A 25730-nucleotide genomic window follows, 5' to 3' on the forward strand; every position below is an offset into this window, starting at 1 on the left:
CCATCACCCCTCACAGGCAGGGGGGCAGCACCGAGCCTGTGCTTACTCCCTCCCCCCCCGGGGGGCCTTCTCCCATGAGGACCCCAGTGACTGGGGCATGCACGGACGAGGCGAGAGAACGAAGCCGGGAGCATCCCGAGCGACCGGGACGAGAGAGGGGAGAGAGGACAAAAAAAAAAAAAGTGGTCCGGTTCCCTGACACGCTGCCGCTCGGTCCTCAGCCCAGCCGAGGCTCCTCCTCGCGGCGCTAGGTTGTGGTGCTGGACGTCCGGCGGACGGCCCGATCCTCCGGCCGCCTCCTGGCGATGGCTCCTGGCTGAGGGCAGCCGGCACTGCCGATCTCCCTCCATGGCCGCCATCCCACCTCGTCCCACCTCGTCATCCTCCGTCCTCTTATGCTCCCTAGCTCCCCGTGAGGCATGCGGGACCGGTGCGCTTACAGCTGATACTCATTATCACTCACGCCACCGGCCCCGCCTTCCTGCCCCACGGCTCTCGTCCCGCCTTCCTCGCTACAATGGACTATTGAAACAGAGCAGGATTTGCAAGCCTGTTTCTCTCTCACTGATTGGACTGTTTTTGAAGCTGTTGCCACCGATCTGGAAGAGCTGACAGAAACTGTAACTTCATATATCAGTTTCTGTGAGGATATGTGCATCCCTACCAAGTCTTATCTAACTTACAACAACGACAAACCGTGGTTCACGGCAAAACTCAGACAGCTCCGTCAGGCCGAAGAAGATGCTTATAGGAAAGGGGACAAAGTCTTGTATAAACAGGCCAAATTCACACTGGAAAAGGAGATCAGAGGGGCAAAGAGGAATTATTCTGACAACTTAAGGAACAAATTCTCTTCCAGTGATCCTGCTTCAGTGTGGAAAGGTCTGAAAGATATCACCAGTTACAAGACACCATCCCCCAGCACTTTGGAGAACCAACAACTAGCTTGAACTAGACTTGAACAAGTTTTATTGCCGGTTTGAAAAAACACCCCACACCCGCCCTGAATACCTCTCCACACAACCATTCACACCTTCAGCAACCCCCCTCTCTCCCATACCTACAATTCAGATCACTGAAGAAGATGTGCGCCAGGTCTTCAGAAAGAACAAAAGAAGGAAACCACCAGGCCCAGACGGTGTGTCACCAGCCTGCCTAAAAATATGTGCTGACCAGCTGGCCCCCATCTTCACACAGATCTTCAACAGATCACTGGAGCTGTGCGAAGTCCCCTCATGCTTCAAATGCTCCACCATCATCCCAGTCCCAACGAAACCCAAAATTACTTGACTTAATGACTACAGACCTGTGGCTGTAACGTCTGTGGCCATGAAATCATTTGAAAGACTGGTTTTGGCCTATCTGAAGGACATCACTGGTCCCTTACTGGACCCCCTGCAGTTTGCCTACAGAGCAAACAGGTCTGTGGATGATGCTGTCAACATGGGACTGCACTTCACCCTTCAGCATCTGCACAGACCAGGGACCTATGCGAGGATCCTGTTTGTGGACTTCAGCTCCGCTTTTAACACCATCATCACGGACACCCTTCCGAATAAACTGGCACAGCTCTCCGTCCCCACCTCTGTCTGTTAGTGGATCAACAGCTTCTTGACAGACAGGCAGCAGTTAGTAAAGCTTGGTAAATTCAAATCCAACACCTGCACCATCAGCACTGGAGCTCCTCAGGGCTGTGTTCTCTCCCCACTGCTCTTCTCCCTTTACACGGATGATTGCACATCTAAAGACCCCTCTGTCAAGCTCCTGAAATTTGCAGACGACACCACACTGATCGGCCTCATTCAGGACTGCTTACATACAGGTGGTCAAGGAGCTGGCTGTCTGGTGCAGTCTTAACTACCTGGAGCTTAACACGCTTAAAACTGTGGAGATGATCGTGAACTTCAGGAGAAAGCCCCCTGTTCTCCCCAAACTCACCATCATGAACAGCACTGTGACTGCCTGCAGTGGAGTCATTCAGATTCCTGGGCACCACAATTTCTCAGGATCTGAAGTGGGACACTCACATTGACCCTATTGTTAAAAAGGCCCAGCAGAGGCTGTACTTCCTTCGCCAGCTGAGGAAGTTCAACCTGCCACAGGAGTTGCTGAAACAGTTCTACTCTGCCATCATCGAATCCATCCTCTGCACTTCTATAACTGTCTGGTTCAGCTCAGCTACCAAATCTAATGTCAGAAGACTATGGAGGTAGTCCGGACTGCTGAGTGTATCATTGGTACAACCATCCCCACTCTCCAAGAACTGTACTCATCCAGAATGAGCAAAAGGGCTGGTAAAATCACTCTGGACCCCTCACACTCCCTTTTTGAACTGTTACCGGTCTGGTCGACGCTACAGAGCACTGAGCACCAGAACGACCAGACACAGGAACAGTTTCTCCCCTCAGGCAATCCATCTTATGAACACTTGACATTAAATGCGGAACACACAACTCTATTTTACATTATTTATTCACCAAATTTGCACATATCAGACCTGTGCATACATAATTGTCTATATTGTATATTGTGTTTTTGCTGTTTTGTACATTGCCTATTTCTATATTATTGTACAGTATATTATTATTATTATTTTATCATCTGTGTTCTTTCCTGTTGCTGTCTTTCTGTTGCACTGTGGAGCTTCTGTCACTATAACAAATTTCTCGTATGTGGAAACATACTTGGCCAATAAAGCTCATTCTATTCTATTCTATTCTATTCTATTCTATTCTAAAAAAGGAAACTTCAGTGAGTGAAACAACATTAACCTACACAGGCTGTCATGGCTCTGCCTCACTTAGTCATGTTTTTCTTGGTCCTGTGGCAGAGTCATGGCAAAGCCTTTGGTTATGTGTGGAGAGAAACATATTATTGTCCTTTTGACAATAATATGCTTTCTCTCCAGTGTCTCGTCATTGGCCCCGCCCCTCTCATTTCCTGTATTGTTTCCCGGCCATGTCTGATTACCCTCACCTGCCCTGTGTCGTTATCCTTCGTTTGTCTTCCCTATTTAATGCCCTCATGTTTCTTTGTCCGGTGCTCGTGGATTGTGTATATGTGACCCTGGACAACAAAACCAGTCTTATGGGTCAATTTTTCGAAATTGAGATTTTTACATAATCTGAAAGCTGAATAAATAAACTTTCTATAGATATATGAGTTGTTAAAATAGGACAATATCTGGCTGAGATACAACTGTTTAAAACTCAGGAATCTGAGAGGGCAAAAAAATCACAATATCGAGAAAATTGCCTTTGAAGTTGTTTATCAGGGGCACTGTGGCAGACCATCCACTCACAAAAATAAAGTTTTTATATATTTAAGGTAGGAAATTTACAAAATATCTTCATGGAACATGATCTTTACTTAATATCCTAATGATTTTTGGCATAAAAGAAAAATCGATAATTTTGACCCACACAATGTATTTTTGTCTTTTACTAAAAATGTTCCCGTGCTACTTAAGACTGGTTTTGTGATCCAGGGTCACATATGTACTTTGTTCCTGTACCCTATGCTTTTGTGGTTGTATGCTATGCTATGCTATGCTATCTTGTTTCTGTTCCTTGCTCGTGTTCCTGTTACCCTACCTTGTGGATTACCTTGCCCCTTGTCTGGATGTTATTAAGTATCAAGTCGTGTCTTAGTTTTTGTAGTTAAAGTATCCTGTCTCTTTTGTTTTTTGCCCCCGTGTGGGAAGTCTTTGTTTGGAGTTCATTTTTAGTTTGTTTTCCCCATTGTGGGTGTTTTTGTTTCGTGTATGTTTTGTTATTATTAAAATCGCTGTGTTAACCCCTTCATGCCTGCCTGCATCTGGGTTCTTTCCACCACACCGCACATCGTGACACAGGCGCTATTCTCCGACGGGCTGTTCTCCGCCCTTGCCTCTGTACTTTTGAAATGGTGGTCCTATTCGTGCTAGCAAAATGTCAGAAATGAAACTAATAAAAGTTATCATCCGTCATCGTCCTGTTCACCGCATCCCACAGGAGAGAAGGCTTGCGAGTCGCACTACTTACCTAACGTCACGTGACTCCTGCTTGGTGTTGCTGCAGCTGGTGCTGAATGGAACAGGCGCGCGTCACTTCAGTACTGTAGGGTCCGTTCCCGACTGAACTAAATTTATTCTAGAGATTCTTTTTCACACTATGCTACTTGAAGGGCCGGAACAAATTACATCGAGGGCTGGATTCGGCCCGCGGGCCACCAATTGAATAGCCCGGATATACAGTCTCTTCAATGGTATGATCAAGTATTTTCTTTAATGTCTTTAATAAGCAAACAAAAATCACAATAAATTGTAATATCGACTCGCAATAGTTATATAATCGCAATACTCAATAATCGCAATATATATTGAATCGGCACACAAGTATCGGGATAGTATTGAATCGGCAAAGTAGTGTATCGTTACACCCCTAGTAAGCATAAGCACCCCTAGTAGTGTTACATTGTACATATCAGTTTCTATTAGCACACAGATTTTTGCATGCGACTCTACAACCATTGGCTGATTTTTAGGAAGGTTGACTAAGAGTACTTGAACAGTAGAAGAGGTACTGCAAATAAAGTTTTTCTGTGTACGTTACAAAACGCTGTTCAGTTCCGTACTAAAAATGATACCACGTGCTTTTTTGAGTACCAAAACAGCTGTGTTTGGTGTCTATTTTTCATGTACTCTCTGGATACATTAAGATAACTCGCAAAGTTGTGTTCTGAATGAAGCGGCTGCTCTGCATTTATAACAAGCATGTGTATGATGTAGAGAGCGTAGAAAGGATCCTGTTGGTCGGCTGTATGATGACTACGTGCACTTAAGCTAAGCTGTGTCTGTGAAACCGGGCCATAGAAACCCAAACCACATCCACACTGCAGAAGGTCTTGGAATGAACATGAACATAATTGAGCCACGCCCACTTATTTAGATTGTAGATTTATCTAGAAGTAGTCCATAGGACTTGTATACTATATTTAAACTCTTCTCAAGTGTTGTGATAGCTTTGTGGGTGGAGCAGTGATTTACCCCTAACTGGAGTGGATGACTATCAAGAAATAACAATGAAGTCAGCAAAGAATTCAGCATGATTCACGACAGTCCTTAGTACCAAGTAACCATCAATTTGCCCCACCTTGAATAACCTCACAGCGTGACAGCTATTGATTTTTTACAACGCTCATTAATTAAATATTGTTCATAGTGGGTTTTTTTCAGTAGTTTTGTTGTAAAATGTAACTCGGCTCTGTACATTCCTTTTTGTTGACGCTGGTAGTTTTAATTGCATTGCTTAAATACATTATAGCGTTGTTTTAATAGCGTTGCTTAAATTAGTAGCAGACGGCTTTACATTTCAACTGTTGAGTCTACAATTTATTAAAGAGGTTCATAAGCCTCATACCTGCTCTGCAGAGATTTTAAATGCTGATGTAAGAGTAGTTTTGAGCACTGACCTGGACAGATTGTCTTTGTAAAGCGGTGTTAAAAGTGCAGTGCATCATTTCTGCGAACAGCGAGATCTTACTGGTACTGCAATAACTATCATGTTCATGTTCTTTGTTTTATGACCCTTTTAGTGGCGAGTTTTAGCAATTAAAGTTGTACGTTTGGTGCGTGTGTATGCATGTGCGTGTTTAACTGGGCTGTTTCTTTTTGTAGGGTTCTTTGTGTCGATATCTGAGTCTCCATACATTGGACTGGGTGAGCTGCTGTCGTCTGGCGCATTCGCTCACGAGAGGACTGGCCTACCTGCACACTGAGCTCCTGAGAGGAGGTGAGGCTCGACTCTACGTATATACACGCACATTCACTCAATTATTTCTATCTTCCTAGTTTCCATCACAGCTGGTCCACTCAAAGACTTGTTGCTAAAAATCTGTTTACAGGGGTTTGAAGGTTAAAATCATTTCTGCTAGCCTAATTTTTGAGTGGAAAAGAGTGAGGATATTACATGTTCAGTTTAGGGTCAGACTTGTTCGTCAACCAATAGAAAAACAGTAGAGTTAAACCCAATTAAAGTCATTATACTGTTGTTGTTTTTTTGTTTAAAATAATTCTACATAGTATAGAAAACATTCTGTGAAATAACCTTGATATCTTGAGTAAGGCTATGTCAAAATTTCAATCTATGTTTAAGTTAATTAATACATTTTTGTGCAAAATAAATCAGTTTCAGCATTATTTCAGTGTTTAAATTTACAGCACAGCAAATACAGTATTTCAGTATTTACTGTAAAATCATTAATTTCAGCATTACAATCGAAAATGTGAATACTTTGTCAAAATCTATCATATAATCTATCATTTACAGTGCAAAAAAAAACATAAACACACAAGCTATTTTGTTAATTTTCTGACTTGGATGCTCCTAATCTGGATTTCACGGACAGGGTCACAATTGATTGTTGCTGCTAGTGGTTCAGAAATGACATCATCTTTAAGTCCTGTTTTAAAATATACATTAACATTTATAATTTCATTTTGAGGTTGTGTAAAGTAAATATTGATGTCTTGTTTGCCACGACTGTGATGGACATGTAATTTAGTAAGTCTGGTGGGAGAAATAAATCATCCTCTTTTTAGTTGGGCACGAACATGCAGTTCAGACATACCAACATTTGTTGTCTGTCCACTACCAAACCCTCAATAAAAGGCTCTGCATTTTAGAATGTGTCAAACAACTTTGCTACCAGTTTGATTGGCATGTAATTTAGTAGAAATCTGGTGGAAGACATGAATCATAACAGACCCTCTTTGCAGTTTTGCACCAGCTGTACAGACAAGTCGAGTACTAGACTTTGAAGATGTTCAAAGACCACTGCTTTTGGAAACGCTGTTTGATATTTGATGTCTAATTCAAAAACGTATCTTTAAATTAAAAGCAAATCGTTCCAAGTCTCGTACAATCAAAACGTGCCATGGAGACACAGACTTGTTCGTAAGATATATGACTACGATTGTAATGTAGTCATGTAGAGAAAATTTTGAACTTGGTATGTTCCATAAAGGTTGAATACAGTCTCAGTTGAGGTGAACGTGTGTGTTTTCTTCATTTTCTGTATGTGCTGGTATTGAGAATCTTGGCGTCTCATTTTGGCAATGCCGTCTGAGTGCTGTAGATTTGGCTTTCTCTGCAATGCTAGGAACTAGGGGTGTAACGGTTCAAATTACTCACGGTTCGGTTTGTGTTACGGTTTTAGGGTCACGGTTTCGGTTCGTTTTTTGCTATGTTCAGGGAAAAGGGACTACTAATAAAAATAAGAACAAATAATCAAGCTACAAGTAACAGCACCAATAAAACAACAGAGCAACGCGGAAAATAAAATAAGATACTGTGTATACTGTACAGTATACCTTTCAAGGTCGAAATGGATTAAAGTAATCAAATAAAACAACATTGCATATGTACAAATTAAATAAAGATGAATCATAATTGAAGTTACAGTAGCTATTGAGTCACAAGCAGTGAGTGATTTCCTTGACTTTTAACAGACAGCAGGAATATGCTGCTATCGCTTTAAGAGGAATGAAACAGATCCAGTACACTGATACTGTACACATGCGTTGTTTTTCGTCTGTTTCGTCCGTTCACTTAAGACATAACCTACTATGTTTGTTAAGATACTCGACAAGAGGGGCATGTTGACCTACTTCGTGTGTGAATTTGTCCGTTTAAGCGCTTCAAAGACAACTCAATATTTGCGCCATGTCTCGAGACTTTCCTTATGCACGCTTCGGATCTTCTCACAGCGCGCAAGCGAGTTTTCGTGTACATCATCTTGCACTTAAATGTTTAAATTGGCAAGGCTTGAACGAGTGTAGTTTAAACAGCTACATGTGCTGTTCAGGTCTCACCTACACCCGGGTAATGAAAGCATAAATGACTGGTCATATCACAGCATACGTCAATCCTATTGAAATTTGTCTACGTTATTTGATTTGTTGTAGGTATTAAATGTGTATCCATCGACAAACATACATTAGCTGAACTTTGTCAATCTGTTTTACGCATTATATTTTTTAACGAACCATATTATAAATGCGTCGTCAGATTTAAGATGAGCCGCGTCCAATGCCGAACCGTTGGTGGAGAACCGTGCGATTCAATTTTTTACCGAGAACCGTTACACCCCTACTAGGAACACTTTGTACTTACAGCTGCCTTATTGCTGTGTCCATAGCCCAGCTGGAATGTGCCTCTAACCACATAGGTTAAAAAAAGCTGTGTGAATCAGCCAGTGGACTGGTGCACCAATGCAGTCTATTCCAGACGGCTCTAATCTGCACATTTGGGTCATATTGCATGCTATCTGTAATATACAAAAGAAAATATTATTTTTTAATAATGATGCATCTTAGCGTTTAACAACACGTCGACTTACACATAAGAATGCCCATAGCATTTAAAATCAAGATTAAAATATCCCTGTAGTCCAAAACATCCTTTAAAAATAAACAGTCTCTGCATTTTTAACGCAGCATGAAGACATTCTTCAGGCTCAAAGGTTTTTTTGTGTGGTTTAATTGAGCCCTTGGCACCTTCGATGGTCCTAAAAGGTCTAGCACGCTGAGTAGAAGTGATAACACACGACTAATTTGCGCGCCGTTTCTCCGGGTGCTGGAGCGTCGCCAGAGATCCGTAGACAATCTGTGACTCATCAGACCTCGGTTCATTTCCATTTTAACTGTCCCTGGCCCTGCCCTCATTACAGCTCTGATCTCAGAACAGCCGACCACCGGCTTTCACCGCCTGCCTTCATTAAATGCTGGTCTCAGTACAGCCGCAGTTGAGATTGCTCCGCCGCTGCCCTCATTACTGACTGAACTTTAGAGCCAGACAGGCAGCACACAGAGGGGAAGGGGGAGGACTTGGAGAAAAGGCAATCCATTCAGAAGCCGTTACTCACATCATGTGCTTCTGTGAGTGCCCTCTGGTGGTTGTGTTGTACATATGGGTTGTCAGTGCTGGTAAGAATGTGACCTCTAAAATTATGATATCTTCATATATAAAGAAACATGGTAAATGTTTTATTGCTTTTTATTACTATCGGCTTTTATTACATGGTATTACAGCAGCCATACAATAGGTCAGAATGTGTACAGCCGGCATTAACTAACTCAAGTTTGGTATCTATGTAAAGAATAGAATTTCTGCTTTCGGGTTCATCTACTCTCCACAACATCATTACAGCGGTAAGCCAACAGAGAGCGTTGAAACAAACCTCTTGCTTTTTAGCAATGACCTGCTACAGTGCGACTGATGGACATCTTTAAAGGGGATTTTTTTGCACCCTCAGATTCCAGATTTTCAGATAGTCGTATCTCTGCCAAATATTGCCCTATCCTAACAAACCATACATCAATGTAAATGCTTTCTCTCTTTTTAAATTGCTTTTCTCATTCAGTCTTTCAAATTGCTGTTGGTTGACTTTATGTCATTCCTGACTTTTGTTATGTTGAATTTTAACAGACACTGGACTAGAAAGGCCACAGTACAAGTAGAAATGCTGAATAAAGGGAAACTGGAGTGATCGCTAATTTATTTGTGGCTGTATATTAAAAAAACCTAGCTTATGTCCCATTCTTAGTGTACAGGTCTTAAAAGGTTAAGGTAAACCTTACTCATCCATGTGTTTACTCATCCATCCTTCATACTTAAAAATAAAACATGTTCTTCCTCTCCAGTTCATGAAAGCACAAAACACAATGGAAAACACAATTGTCTAAAATCAAAATTTTTATGTACTATAACAAGAACCTTCCGTCTTTTCCAGATGTATATAAACCTGCCGTGTCACACCGGGATCTAAACAGTCGTAATGTTCTGGTGAAGAATGATGGGATGTGTGTGATTAGTGATTTTGGCCTGTCCATGAAGCTGACGGGAAATCGTCTCGTACGGCCAGGTGAAGAGGACAACGCTGCAATCAGTGAGGTCTGTTTTTTCTTTTATCTGTTTTTGTAGGATAAATGACCCACTTATGATCATGTTTGCAGTTTTTTATGAATGCAGTGTCCAAAACTGCTGATGAAAGCAGTACTTTTTCCCATCACACTTGCTGTCTAGGTGGGAACTATACGTTACATGGCCCCGGAAGTGCTAGAGGGAGCGGTGAACCTCAGGGACTGCGAGTCGGCTTTGAAACAGGTGGATATGTACGCTATCGGACTCATCTACTGGGAAACCTTCATGAGATGCACTGACCTCTTTCCAGGTGAGAACCAGGCACCAAGAACTGTACACAAACATAGTTAACCTAAATATAAAACTTATATAAAACTCGTCATCATTTATTTACCCTTAAGTCATTTAAACCTGTGTGTAACACAAAAGATGATATTTTGAGAAATGTGTGTTTGCGTGTCCATGCAATGCAAGTCAATAGGGGCCAATGTTGTTTGATTACCAACATTCTTCAAAATATCTTCTTTTGTGTTCTGCAGAAGAAAGATAGTTATACAGTTTTGGAACGACATGAGGGTTACTAATGATAAAAGGATTTTCCTTTTTGGGATGAACTATCCCTTTAAGACACAATGTCAAGTTGAGCTTTCTGTACATTCACATGATTAAAAACATGGGTTGTACACCACAAGAGACACCAATTTTTGAATAGAGAAATCGACTTTAGTTTTTTGTTTTTAGCTGCCGTTCTTTAACTACCAAGCTGTGCCAACTAGTCAAACATCTGTCATTAACCAGTAGGTAGCAATAAAGACTCCATTTGATTTGCTCAGTATATTAAGGGAGCATGAGGGTGCCACATCTCCTGTATGAATTGAATTCAGTATTCCAGTAATTCTGCAATGGGTGTGAAGGTCTCTTGAGACTGACTTTCATTTTGTTTTTTAAAAGGAGAAACAGTGCCAGAATACCAGATGGCTTTCCAAGCTGAGGCTGGGAATCACCCCTCCTTTGAGGACATGCAGGTGCTGGTGTCCAGAGAGAAACAGAGACCGAAGTTTCCTGAGGCGTGGAAGGAGAACAGCCTGGTGAGAGATTGAAATGATCACATTATGTGTTTGTGACAGGAAGTGGTGAGATTATTGCTGTAACATCAGCTGAAGCTCTTTCCCAGACCTGTGCTTACTTTAGCTCCCCAAAGTTCTGCTGCAGGCTGCCCAGATCTCATAAAAGTGGAACAACACATAACGCTTTTATATTTATAAAAACATGAATGTGTTTTTCTCTAGCAGGGCTGTGTGTTTGCCAAGAGGAAGTAAAATGTAAATTTTGATGAAGGTTGTTAACTGTGATTGAGTTCACTCGTTTCTAACAACCACTTTAATGACTGGTTCACTTAAAGGGACAGTTCACCCCAAAAATATGTTTTTTTTTCTCATGTTACGTCAAACTATCTTTACTCACACAAAAACACAAAAGGAGATATTTTTAAGAAATTTGGTAACCAACATCACTGGCCCCCATTAACGTCTGTGGTATGGACACAAAACCACTGGCATTTCTCAAAATATCTTCTTTTGTGTTCCACTGAAGAAAGTGTCATATACATGTTTTTCACAAAATGAGGGGGAATAAATGATGACAGAATTTTTATTTTGGTGGGAACTATCCCATTAACTCATTAAGTATTACCCTACAGCTTACACCTTTTGTACTAGTAACACAAATAATACCTCAGATTGTGCAGCATTATGAGGTACACGTTTTTCGTCTGTTGGACGATAATATGACAGAAAAGAATTCTATACTTACATTAAAGGAGTAACCTCATGCATGTTAATATACCAATGTAATTCACACAGTGGCCCTCATTTATTTACAAACGATCGTCCACCAGAAAACTGTGCGTATGCTTGCTTCCACGCAAAATTTGGCATTTATCAATATGGACGTGAGCGGTTGGTACGATCAAATCTCACGACAGGTCTCAGCTCGTGTACACAAGTTTTGAGATAAGGTGAATGTCCGACTACGCTTTACCCTTTTGATAACTGGAAAGAAATAATGACAAATAGAAATATTGCATTAAAAAAAAATTTGTTTAGTATAACAAATGTGATTCCAAAGCGATTTCTTATTTTCATTACATAAATAAGGTATTTTCTTTTCTAGCCTAATTATATGAACATTTAATTGTTTTAAATTACAAGGTTAACGGGTGCTTTGGGGTAAAAAAACTGATGAGATTTTAGACTACTTTCTAAGATAATTTACGAATTACAAATTTTTCATAAGATGATTATTTCGCTAGGATGTACACTGGTTTCTACGTTTGTTTGATAAATGAGGGCCAATGTCTCTCATTCTATGTTTTTTGACTCATTTCTTCCGTCTCTGTCTCTCAGGCCGTACGCTCTCTGAAGGAGACGATGGAGGACTGCTGGGATCAGGACGCAGAGGCACGCCTGACAGCGCAGTGTGCAGAGGAGCGTATGGCAGAACTGCTGCTGATCTGGGAACGGAACAAACCTGTCAGCCCCACCATCAATCCCATGAGCACCGCGCTGCAGAACGAGAGGTCTGACCACACCTCACACAGCAGTCTAATAGCTCCTTCAGGCTCAGTTCATGATGAGGCAGCCTTGTATCTGTTCTCTAATTGTTTGTCGTCTACCATTTGCCATGCTGGTTGATCTTATGCCATGTCCACACTAGATGCAATGCACAACATTTGAAAAATGTATCGCCATCACGGTTGGTGTGGACAAAAACTCTAAATAAAATAGAAAAGATTATTTTGAATGTTCTGCGATTTCGCATGACATTTGGAGTGGTTTTAGGCTGTTTAAAAAACGAATCTCTTAGTATTTTTGTCTTGTTTACAGTAAATATAGCCACAGAAAAAATTAAGAGACCAATTATTTTCAGTGTTTCTACTAGTGAACTACCAACAATATTTCTCCCAAATTTCAAATAAAAATATTGTTTCTATTTGCATTTATTTGCAGAAAAGGAAAACTGGAGAAACAGGTCAAAAACAACAGAAAAGATGCTCTGTATATTTTCATACCTCAAATACTGAAAAGAAAACGAAAAGTTCATATTTACTTTTAAGTAATACAACAGTAATATTTATACATGTATTTAGGAACAGTTAAAAATTATGCTGTCAGTCCTTTATAATGCTGTTGGATGACATTATGTCACTCCTGAGGTTTTATTTTGTTGAAATTCAACAGACACTGGACTGAAATGGCCACAATACATCTAGAAATGCTGATGACAATGGTCTCTTAATTTTAGCTGTGGCTGTATGTCTAAAAATTCTTAAATCAAAGTATATTTCCTTGACAAGCTAAAATACCTTTGGATGTTGATGTTGTTTTTCTGAGAAATTTTTCTTACCCTCTGACAGACACTATTGCTTGTTTTAAGCTTACCTGTTAAACTCTAAATTACGTCATAAAAGTATTCCTTTAACGTTTACATGTATTTCTGTAACTCTAACTATCATATGTGGTATAATTTGACAGCTTAGACTCTCTAGTTTCTGGAGAAGTGCACCGTTCTGGCATTTATCGTACATAAAATAACTTATTTAGGCTGAAATTCATCATATCCCCTTTAAAATTATGTATGTTTATGATCATGAACATTTTTCATAATGCTCAAATATGTTCAACATGTTCAAGTTATATATCAAATGAAAGCTCTTATTCTACAGCATATACAGTAGATCTCCATTTGGATTTATTGATATTTTACCACAGATCGAATGCAAGTCGAATGAATTATTATGTATGAAATTGATATTTGTAAACAAACAACACATCCAGCTAATATCTAAGCTAATCAGAATCAGAATCAGAAGAGCTTTATTGCCAAGTGTGCTTGCACACACAAGGAATTTTCTTTGGTGTTGGAAGCTTCTAGTACAGACATTCAACACAATGACAATACAATATAATAAGATTTACAGTCTAAAAGATTCTAAAATATGCATATATAAAATAAAGACTATTTTAAAGAAAATGGGGGATAATAGTAGAATATACATATTAACAGATTGTATGTACACTTGTGCAAATGGATAATGTAGTAAGTAGAGGTAGTGTTATATACATGTATAAATAAAATGTATATATAATAAGGCACTATAGTGCACACTATAGGAGTAGTGGAAGTGGAATATTGCTCTTAAGGAGCAGTTATCTGTTTAGGAGGGAGATTGCCTGGGGGAAGAAGCTGCTTCTGTATCTGGAAGTCTTTGTGTTTGGTGCTCTAAAGCGCTGGCCAGAGGGCAATATTCAAAAAGTTTGTGTGCTGGGTGTGTGGAGTCAATGATGATTTTTCTTGCCCTGTTTTTCACTCTGGAATCGTACAGGTCCTGAAGTGTGGGCAGAGGAGCACCAATAATCTTCTCAGCACTACTCACAACTACTAATAACGGCATCCCACCATTACACTTGGCCACAAATACTACATAATCTTTTTGGTTAGGTTGTTTTCTACCAAATAATTCCAATCCTACCTTCGTGGTTTTAAAAGTTAAATATCTTTTAAACTAGCTTCCAATTTCTCCCATCAATGTGCTGCGTCAGCAACGTGACATAAAAGCTTGGATAGTTAAAATTTCAGTAAAATATCTGAACCTCTGTCTATCCACAGGAAATACATATTAAACGGACGCTAAGACCTCTACCTAGAGATATGGCAATGCGCAACAGGGGAGGCGGACCAAAACACAAGTAGCATGTTTGTGTTCACCACAAGCAAACTCAACACCAAGTTTCGCTTGTTACATGCACTTTCAGCTGTGTTGCATGCAATTTTAAGGTTTACTGTGAAATTACACAAAAAATATTCAATTTATACCACTGTATGTGGTTATGGGGTCTGTTTAAAATTGGCAATGCCAAATTCAGGCCGAAATTACGAAAAAAGGACACTTGAGTTGCTTTAGAACAGTGGTCACCAGCCCTGCTCCTGGAGATCGACCGTCCTGAAGATTTCAGCTCTAACCCCAATCAAACACACCTGAATTATCTAATCAAGGTGTTCAGGTTTGCTTGATAATTACAGACAGGTGTGCTGAAGCAGGGTTGGAGCTGCAGTCTGCAGGATGGTCGATCTCCAGGAACAGGGTTGGTGACCACTGCTTTAGAATAATAATTGAATACCAAAAAAAATCATTTTTCCTCTATTTGGTGAGACCTGTTGGAATCAAGAACAATTGTCTGCAGGTTCCGGGCCCCTCAAGCTCAGAGTAATACACTTTCACGAACAGACTTAAAAAAATAATCAAAAAATCAAAAAGCCTTTTTCATAGGACTGACAACACATACAATAATGTTTATCACTTTCAGTAGTGTTTTATGAAATTTGGAGGGGTTTCCTGGAATATGACACCAAAATTTTGTATTTACACCATTGTATGTGGATATGGTGTGCATTTAAAATTGGGTATGCCAAATTCAGGCGGATATCCAAAAAATGGCCCAGAGTTAAACAGGTTTTTTTTCAGATCCGATTTATTTTTCATCTCAAGTTAAAATCTTGATTTGTACTGCAGTGTAAGCTCATTTTTTTAGCAGTGACGTCTGCTTGAATTGCTGAAGTTTGTTTAAAATTTCAATAAATTGATGACTGTTATCAATTTTGACCATCTGTCTTTTATTCTAACAGGAACCTCACCCACAGTCGCAGAGCTCCCAAAATGGGTTCATATCCAGATTATTCCTCATCCTCGTACATCGAGGATCATGAGGGCATGGTGAAGAACCTTCAAGGTGACGTCTCGACATCTGGCACCTCCTCCTTGGGTGGCATGGGCGTGAGTGGGATCAACAGTGGCATGCCGGTCCCAGGAGAGAAGAACAGAAACTCTATAAACTACGAGAGGCAGCAGGCCCAAGCCCGGCTGCCCAGCCCGGAAACCAGCGGTGCGAGTCTGTCCACCACGACCACCACAACAGGCCTTACTCCCAGCACAGTCATGACCACCATCTCTGAATCTGGCCATTCGGAGGACACAGGAGCTGGAGGAAGTATGCCAGTGTGCCTTCAGCTCACAGAGGAAGACCTGGAGACCACCAAACTGGACCCTAAGGAGGTGGACAAAAACCTGAAAGAAAGCTCTGATGAGAACCTGATGGAGCATTCGCAGAAGCAGTTCAGCGCTCCTGATCCACTCAGTTCGGGTAGTTCCAGCCTCTTGTACCCGTTGATCAAACTCGCCACAGAGGTGACCGGAGGGTCCGGGGCCGGTGGACAAGCAGATTTCGGGATGGGCAGCAACGGAATGGGTGATGCTCCCACTGCCATGTACCCTCTGCCCAAGCAGCAGAATCTGCCCAAGCGGCCCACCAGCCTGCCTCTCAATACCAAAAACCCTGCCAGGGAGTCTACATCAACGCGGTTGAAGTTCGGCAAGCACAAATCCAACCTGAAGCAGGTGGAGATGGGCGTGGCGAAGATGAACACCGTCGTGGCCGTGGAGCCGCACTTGGTCACAGTGACCAACAACGGGCCCAGCATTCGTAGCAGTGTGGGGGTGGTTGTTGTTAACGGATATGGAGGGGGCAATGGCGCAGGCTCCATTGAGGCATTCGGGAACACAAACCCGACTGGGCCGCAGGATGACGGAGGTGCACCTCTGCTCCAGAGTCAACTGAGTGGAGAAGACAGCCGTCTCAACATTAATATTAACTCCAGCCCCGATGAACATGAGCCTCTGCTGAGGAGAGAGCAGCTGGCGGCGCGAGACCATTCCGGCCGCACCAACTCTAATAACAACAACAGTAACAACCATTCAACTGCCTCTGCCACGGTGAGCAGTGTTTGTGCGTTACCCCCTGCAGAGGAGCAGATGGAGACATTAGCCTGCCCCCCAGGAGCATCAGACGGAAGGGACGGGGTTCCACTGAGACAGAATAAACCCAGGAGACCTGAACGGCCAAACTCACTGTATCTGTCAACCAGCTCCCAGGAATCTTCTCATTTGAGTAAGACTTTTTTTGGCTCTAAAGTCACTATTTCTGTTCCCCAGGGCGTACCATTATGCTGCTCTCTACACTTTTTAGCTTGCTGTTTACATAAATCATAAGTCTAGTCTTCTACACTGACGTTCAAAAGTTTAGTATCACTTGACAGAAATGCAATTTGTGATCTTAAAACTCATTTGATCTAAAGGCATTTGCTTATATATTTCACATTTTTTTGTAGACAGAGATGTAATTGAAAAAATAACTTCTCTTGTTGGAAAACTTACATTTTGTTTAATAAAAATGCTTTTGAAATGGATGATTTGGACCAAATAATTAGGAAAAGGCAGCTAATAAGAGCCCAGAATACATGGGAACTACTTCAGTACTGTTTCAAAAGCAATTCAGGGTGAGACCTGAAGAAACTGGCTGATAAAATTCTAATTCTGCCAACTCAAGGTAAATGGTAGCTACTTTTTAGACACTAAAATATAACATAGCTTTTATTTGTCATAGTTTTGTTTAGTCACAACATAATTCTCATCATCAAATTATTGTTTTGATAAGTTTTTTTATTATTCTACAATCTAGAAAAAATATTAACAATGAATAAATAAGTGATCCTAAACTTGAACGGTAGTGTATGCGCTTTAAGTAAATAGTTCTACATATGTGGTAAGTCATCAACGGTGTGAACAGAGCTTTACTGTCTTCATTAAAATTTGTTTTCCTTTATTGTCTCAACCCACACATACAAGTATGCTCATACGCATTGACCTGTGTTTATCAGTATGGGGAGAACACGGTCCCCATGAGTAGGGTGGAGGAGTCAGTGTAAGTGTCAGTAAAGATGCAAACAATAACCACCCAAAAGAGGACGCCAGGCTGTTTTCCCATCTGATGTCAAACTATATCCTGCTTTGCCCAGATAATTGAGAGCACAGCTTCACATAAGCTCAATGATTGAGAGAGGGATGGGTGGTTAGCTCTGTTCTCAATCTGTTCTGCACTTTGTGGTTGAATGTTTACATGTGGACATGGAAGGAAATTCCACAGGATTGATAAGAATTCAGAAAACATTCTGCCTCAGTTGGCAGCAGCGATAAAGTGATGCATGCAAGCAGATGTGAGCACGATAGCAGGAACCCGGAGCAGACGCTAAACAGGAAGAAGTTAAAACAAGATGCACGGTTGTTTACATTCTGCTGGACTTCTGTGGATATGTGAACAGCAAAAAAATAATTCAGACTCGAGCGATCTGTGATTTGAAGAGTGTGTGAAAGGCTAAGCACAACTTTTAGTCGGCTAAAATAATACTTGCTGTTGCTTCATGAGGGTGGGATGTTTTGAGCAGTGTCCCCGATTGACATATTGCAACACTCTCTGTTTTTCATTGTTGTATGGTATTTGAATAAAGGATTTTTTAAATGGATTTGAATGGATTTATAAGATTATTCTGTCTTTCAGATGAGGCCGTGTCACAAGTGGGAAAAGCCGGATCGGCAGAAAAAATCAAAAAGCGTGTCAAGACGCCTTATTCTTTGAAAAGGTGGCGTCCTTCCACATGGGTCATCTCCACGGAAACGCTGGATGGAGAGGTAAACAACAACGGGCGCAGTCAGCAGACAGCAGCCGGAGGAAACCACACAAGTTCCGGCCAATCAAAATCCAGCATCGCTGTGTTCCTGGTCAACGGAGGAACGGGGACCTCCACTCGAACCTCTGACCCGCCAGATATGACCTGCCTGTGAACTCGCATCTGTAGTTGAGGATGAGCCCGGACTTGTGAAACTGGAGGGTTTATCTGTGCTTTTGTGCTCCTGACCCAGCTAATGATGGAAAGAAATACGCAAAATGTTTTTGGAAAGCGGACTGTTGAAGGGACTTAATTTTGGCAAGCACTTAACGATGTGATATTGTCAAATTTCTCCAAGTTGTTTTGAAGAAATCGCTTTAAACTGAACCCAGCTATGCAGCAACATTTGCATAAAATGCTTCCATTGTTTTTTTGTTACTTCTTCAATCAAGTATGATTGTTTTTATGGTTGTTTGATACTTTTTCATTTGTTGCACTTTTTGTATGTAATCTTAATCAAAGTTCCTCCGACCATGTTTAAATGGCTGGTCTCAAAACTGAAAAATTACAATGTGATGATTTAACAATCATAGCGGACAAAATCGAAATCCTTTTTAAAAAATCTGGAAAAAGGCAGTGGTCTCTAAGACAGGGTTAACTGTATCTTTAATACCTTTTAACCCACAGTACATTCATGCGTTTTGTACTTGTTGTACGTATCTGTGTAACCATTTTTTTGTATCATATTTTAAAATGTGCAATAGACTTTAGCTTTGAGGTGCTCCATAAGACAATTTGCTATGTATTTTTGATGTATTTGTTTATTGTTTGCTTCAGTTGGATAATTCGAGCTAAGCAGCAATCCTGTGTCCACCCCGACTGCGTTTGAGAAACGTTGTACAAATGACAATCTTTTTCGACAAACCCTTCAGTCTTGAAAAGGCGAGACCATTAAAAAAATAATTTGTAATAATTGACAACTTCTCACAAACTTAAAGGACAGTGGGTTTTACTGTAACACTACAAATCATGCAACAATCTGGACTATTTGCTGGAAATTATGTTTTCTGAAGACACTGAATCCCCTCTCTGCACATGCTCAGTGCAGTTACCTCTGTGATTTAGGGAGAGAGTGTATCTGAATGTTTATGTATGGGTCTGTGTCTAATGTATGAAGAGACTTCTGCCTAAGGGAGCTTCTCAGATCGCTGTTCTGTCAGCAAGAAAAGCTAATATGGCGTCAGACAAGTGAGATTTTCCACTTCCCATAGCTGTCAGGAGACTGAGCATTGCTCTGTTTTTCAATTACCAACAGTAATTGAGAAAACACATGCATACACACTATATATTGTATGTACAGATTACAGCCTCTTCAGTTAGGTTTTAACCTTTTAAATGTAAGCTCAGACATAATAGTGTACTATAAGAAATCACAATAGCTGTTTCTTCTATTATTATTTCATCCTTTCATTTGTTTGTAAACCTTTAATTTATGTAGTGCCCAGGGCCAATCTTCAGCCTGCTCGTGAAGTTTGATTATGCTCATGAAATCAAATCAGTAAAATGTTTATAATCATGTAAAATGATCAGATTTGAATGATACTTTCATTGAATACCCTTTTTTAGTGGCAGCTTAGAGGTTGTTTGGCTCATGGGGTTTTACCCTTCTTTTGAAAATTTGGATACACTTCAAAAACTGTTCCAAGTTATTTGTACAACCAAAAATACTGGCCATTTTAAGTGCTGCATCATCATTTTTAAATCTTCTAGGCTGTAAATGGATTTTGCAGTTGGAGAGCAGACGATGTTTGTGCTAGCCTCATATTTTACCCCACAATTGCTGCCTTTAAGGCCTGTATGCATGTTATCGTGTGTTGTGGAAAACTATGGAGACGATTCAAATAATTACATAATGATGAAGAAAATTCCCTCATATGGCAAATCCCTGGAAAATATAAGAAACCTCTAAGATAGCTCGCGTGTTGAATTAAAGAATGCTTAGCCTGCATATGCTGTGCTGTATTTGTGTGAGTTTTCAATAATGAGACTGGGGATTAACCATGATTCGGAACAAGCCAGCATTATCTTTGGACTTCGTACACTTCACAAAAGGGGAACATTCTGAAGTCATCTGTTTTTTCCCTGGTCTACTGACTTTTTGTCAGCAAATAAGGGTGTAGTGTAGTTCAGCGGTTCGACGCTACATTGTGACTTGTATATGTATGTAATATAGGTTAACCTCTGTGGTGTAAATATACAGTGTCTGTAGTGCACATGCATGCACGTGAACAGACTATTCATCTGTTGCTTTGGGACCAAGAACAACACTAAATCACTATGACATTTATCTAAAGATAAACACAGTAGCGTCAGACTGTTCTCCGCTATAGTTCAATTTTCATGCTGTTCATAAACACTACATAGATAATGAGAAAAAATCTCCAATGCAAATTTTAATGGAAAGATTTATGACTCGGAAAGGAAGGATTTAGACCAGTGTTAAAGCTGGATTCTGTCTGGAGGACAAAATTAAGTGTAATTTGATACACAAGAGACCTTGTCCAGTTTTACAGCACACTGTTGACTATCGAAACGATTTACTATACTGCTCTACAAATGTGTGCAGATATAACCCCCACGTCTTGAATTGTTTCTTTTTTTTGTCTTGAGGCCTTGACAAGTTTGTCTTTTTAAAATGAGTCAAGTTGCAGGAGAAACCCCAGCTGTAACCATAATACACATACAACAATGCATAAAGAGTAAAAAATTACTGACATCAAAATTAATGTTCTCTTAAAACGCAATATAAAGTAACAGTTGTATTTTGAGGTGTGTGTGAAAGAATGAATCATGGGTATGTGCTGCTGTTGTTTGACTTAAGAGTTCAGATTCTAGCTGACAGTTCATTCAGCCCTGCAAAGATGGTTATTTTAAAAAAGCCACTGACATGTTTTTTTATTGCAGCTTGTAAAATAAGCACTTTGAGAACAAGAACAAATTATAACTTGTGCTTTTAGTCTATACAGAAAATGTTTTAAGATACCATTTAGAAAATAAAGCTTGCTGTACAACCCTGCATTACTCAGTTGATTAAAGATTATATTAATTAAAACCTGTATATGAGGTTTAGTCGTCTTTTCTTTACATATGCCTGGTACAAAATGTTCAACAAAAATCTGTTCTGTTTATTGAGTGGCCACATGAGGGTGTCAAAGGCAACCGCAGTACCAAACCACTTGTCCGACACAACAAAGAGAATTTCCATTTATCTGCAAGTCATTCAGATAAAAGTTTACCTGGCAGTGTGATCATCCAGTATTAAATCTGCTGTAAACACATATAACAACATGTAACAGCATGGTTGCGTTACATAGCATTGTTTAATAAAACAAAGAACGGATCTATTAAAATATCTACAAAAAATAACGTATCTCATGTAATTTAAAACTGCATCTAAAACTTAAAATATCTCATTCTTAGAACATATGCATAATTAAACTAAATTATTACAAATTTAATTTAACAAAATTAAAGGATCCACTTTCTAGCCAATCCGAAGTTGTAAAGGAAGAGCGAACAGCCAGTCAGAGGCGAGGAGGCAGAGCGCTGGATCGAGTTGACGGTGCGTGGCTGATGAATCTCTTCAGTTTACTTCAGCTCGTGAAACGGTTAAGCTGTGTCAATTACGTTCGGCTGCGCAGGAAAAAAACAGACATTATATAGAGTGACAAAACGAGGACCACCTTAGATAGGCTTCAACGTATGCTTAAAGTGTTTATGTTGACTTTTTTTATCATACACCCCCGAACATGTCTCAGAGAGCTCGCAGAAACGGCTCTCCGACGTCTAACGTTAGCTGTACCGGAGTGACCACGGGAAGCCCGACTGGAACTGCGGGGATCTGCGCCACCGGAGTGGGTTTACTGGGTCGCCTGCTTCCCATGAAAGCCACGGTTCCATTCCAGCTGAAATCGCAGACACAGCACCCTCTACAGACACGGACGGTCCTCTCCACCGGTAACGGTAAATGCCTCGGCAGCGGATGTGATCCACCCGGAACCCACAGCCGGAGCCCCACGCGATCTCTATCTTCCTCCAGTGCCTCAAACAGTTCTCCGGTCACGTTCACTTCTGCGATGTGTCCACAGTGCATCACATCCACAGTGGCTTCATCCTCACATTCGTCATCAAGAACTAGCCCCGTTATCTCTGTTCACGCGACAAACACGAGAGCCCACGCACAGGTACCCGTGCCTAACACGGGTGTGCACGTCACCCAATGCTGCTCACCCTCCCAGACCAGCTCGGACAGTTCATCCCTCACCTCTCATTTATCAGCCTCTCCGTCGTTTTACTCCTCGTGGTCTTGTGGCCATAGGGTCAAATCCCAGCAGCCCCCTGAACATGACAGACTCTCTCCTGAGTCCCAAAGCTCCGGCTCACCTGTCTGCAGAGGTAATCCACAGTTTGTCAATTGAATCGTTCATTTTTATGAATAATGAGTCGTTTACATGGTTAACGTCGTGCCGGATGTTTGTTTGATCACTGTTACTGTGGTGACTTAACACCACAAACCGCATGGACGAATGTGTGTTAAGTTAATTTCAGGAGTACTCCTCCTGACAGGATTGTTCACCTGACAATAATGTCATGCTCTGTCTTTGTTTCTCGAGATGCAATTGAAACTCGTCAGATTACAGCTTCCGAAATTACACACGTCAATCATAACAGAGCATTACCTTCGTTTCTCATGATCTTCTTAGAGACCATCAAAGTTTTAAAAGACTTCTGTTTAAATGCTTGACATTAGCTGTAGACTAGTATAAATAGTGCTTGTGTTTTTAAAACATTCTTTAATTTATGATTTGGACAAGATTTCGAAGGAAAAGCTGCCAACTTGTGCCCGGCATGCATGGAAATTTCTTCAAAACCCTCATGAAGTTAGTTGGGAGCATGCCCAGAATGTACAGAGCTGTAATCTAGGAAAGTGTGGCTATTATGTAAAGTTATAATATAACTGTAGCTCAGTGGTTAGATCATGGTGTTATCAACGGCAAGGTCATGGGTACGATCCCAGGGATTGCACAGACTTAGAAACAAATGTGTAGTATAATGCAATGTAAGTCGCTTTAAATGTAAATGAAGGTGTTCCAGGTCTGCTGACCCGCATTACAGTTCCATATCACTTCGCCAAGTTTAAACAACAGAAAGGTTATAGTGTAGCCTACAGGGCATCACCTCACACAGCACCCTGCTCTTGATCTGACATTTATACAAACTTCACTGTTAAAGGCGGGATATCCAATTTCTCTTAGCCATTGTTGATGTTCAAATCACCGAAACAAACACACCCCTAACCCCATCTCTCGCGTTCATCAGCGCTCGGCTCGGCTAATGTCCGTCCTGTGCACTGTGCACCTTACTGCTGATTGGCTACAAGGTTGTTTTGGTTCTCGGCCGACTCAGTTGTCTAAAGCGTAATTCGAAAATCGAAAAACAATAAACAAAGCATTAGGCAGTCGTGGCCTAATGGTTAGAGAGTCGGACTCGTGACCAGAAGGTTGACGGTTCGATTCCCAGGGCCGGCGGGTAACGATTGAGGTGCCCTTGAGCAAGGCCTTACCCCTACTTGCTCCCCGCTGCCCCCGTGATAGCTGCCCACTGCTCCGGGTGTACGTGTGTCGGTTCCCCGTCTGTCACTTGCTGTGCGTGTGTTCACTACTCTCTGGATGGGTTAAATGCAGAGGTCACATTTCGGGTATAGGTCACCATATCTGACTAATAGGTCACTTTCACTTCAACTAAATGGAAAAACAAAATGAATGAATAAACACTGATAGCCTACTGGTTTGTTTTCCTCTTCAAGCTGCTTATAACTGATAACAAATATATTTTGATAGACCTACCCTTTCAAAAGTTTTTTTTTTTTTTTACTGCTGAAGATAGGAACAATACGATGAATAAATAATTTATTATCACTGGCTTTTCTGTCACATGACCGCAAACACGCAGGTATGTGCGCGATCTCTCGTTCTCTCACGTGGCTCAAGCTTCCGAGTCCGTTCGCTCTAATGGAAATGAGATGCGCAAGAAAGTAGTCCTACCATCAACAGCATTTTAAAGACGATAGCATGACAAACATTGAAATGAAACATTTGAACAATGTCCTGTGGTGTGGTAACCGTGGTATAAGTGGATGCTTCTCTTTTACACATAATTTTTCCTATATATAATATTATGAAAAATACTGGTTACGCCAATTTACACAAACCAGTTACACCACTTGACCATGTTGCTTCTACAGCCAAAGAACATTATTTGTTGAATACATTAACACTGAAACTCAAGCATGAAAGTCAACAAGTTAAGTTGAAGTGGTTTTATATCTGATAACAAGAAATCATCATGTCTCATCGTGTAACTACAGTTAAAGGGTTAGTTCAGAGTTAGAATGAAAATTCTGTCATGAATTACTAATGCTTAAGTCGTTTCACAACTGTAAGACTGTTGTTCATCTTCAGAACACATATTAAGATGAGATTTCTGACTCCCTACATAGACAGCAATGCAACAGACACTCAAAGTGCAGAAAAAGACATCATTGTAACTACAGTGGTTCAACCAGAATATTTTTGGTACGCAATAAAACAAAAGCAACAACTTTATTCGACAATTTCCTGACTTCTGCGCCAGTGTCCAACTCCCGTCCACGACCCGGCGCATGCGCATAGTCTTGTATCGCATTAATTATAAATATCAGAAATTTTATCATTTCTTTTAGCACTGAATTTATGTTCAACTGTAGACACCTACTTTCTACTACATTATTAAATCATGTATGTATATATTACATGATATGATATGATATATTATATTATATATTGCTTGAAATTTTAAATGAATGGTATAGAAATATGCATTCAAGCTAATATTTCAACTAATGTTAAGGAACATAATTATCTTATTGATCATAATTTATAATGGACTTTCAGAGATTTTATTCTGAAGTTGTGGATAAAGCACCACTTTCTCAAAAAATATATCATTGAAAAATAGACTTGAAAATACTTGAAACACTTGAAAATAGTTCCAAATAGTAGTTTAGTTTATATTACATCTTTAGTTAGCATCATAAATCAGTGATATTTGACTAAATTGGCCCCTAATAGAAAGGTTTGTTATAGAAGTCCAATGGTGTAACCGGTTACACTATTTGAGATTTCACTTTAAAATCAAATTTGCCAGGCATAAATGGACACCTATGTAAAC

At 40.5% G+C, this 25730-nt stretch overlaps 2 protein-coding genes across 4 annotated transcripts in view; both read left to right on the forward strand.

Moving 5' to 3' along the window:
* The window catches only part of bmpr2b (bone morphogenetic protein receptor, type II b (serine/threonine kinase)), a 120650-nt gene extending 99071 nt beyond the window's left edge, over nt 1-21579 (forward strand). For both annotated transcript variants that reach the window (XM_057335246.1, XM_057335247.1), the window contains exons 7-13: nt 5657-5771; nt 9772-9932; nt 10065-10212; nt 10854-10990; nt 12308-12480; nt 15588-16906; nt 18353-21579. In XM_057335246.1, the coding sequence (XP_057191229.1) occupies nt 5657-5771; nt 9772-9932; nt 10065-10212; nt 10854-10990; nt 12308-12480; nt 15588-16906; nt 18353-18636 (2337 nt within the window). In that variant the 3' untranslated portion in view covers nt 18637-21579. The remainder of the gene's footprint in view (nt 1-5656; nt 5772-9771; nt 9933-10064; nt 10213-10853; nt 10991-12307; nt 12481-15587; nt 16907-18352) is intronic.
* Nucleotides 21580-22145: 566 nt separating this feature from the next.
* fam117bb (family with sequence similarity 117 member Bb) overlaps nt 22146-25730 on the forward strand; it is a 93188-nt gene continuing 89603 nt past the window's right edge. For both annotated transcript variants that reach the window (XM_057335250.1, XM_057335251.1), the window contains exon 1: nt 22146-22916. In XM_057335250.1, the coding sequence (XP_057191233.1) occupies nt 22271-22916 (646 nt within the window). In that variant the 5' untranslated portion in view covers nt 22146-22270. The remainder of the gene's footprint in view (nt 22917-25730) is intronic.

The sequence above is a fragment of the Triplophysa rosa genome, linkage group LG6 (assembly GCF_024868665.1).
Source record: "Triplophysa rosa linkage group LG6, Trosa_1v2, whole genome shotgun sequence".
In the NCBI taxonomy this organism is placed as follows: Eukaryota; Metazoa; Chordata; class Actinopteri; order Cypriniformes; family Nemacheilidae; genus Triplophysa; species Triplophysa rosa.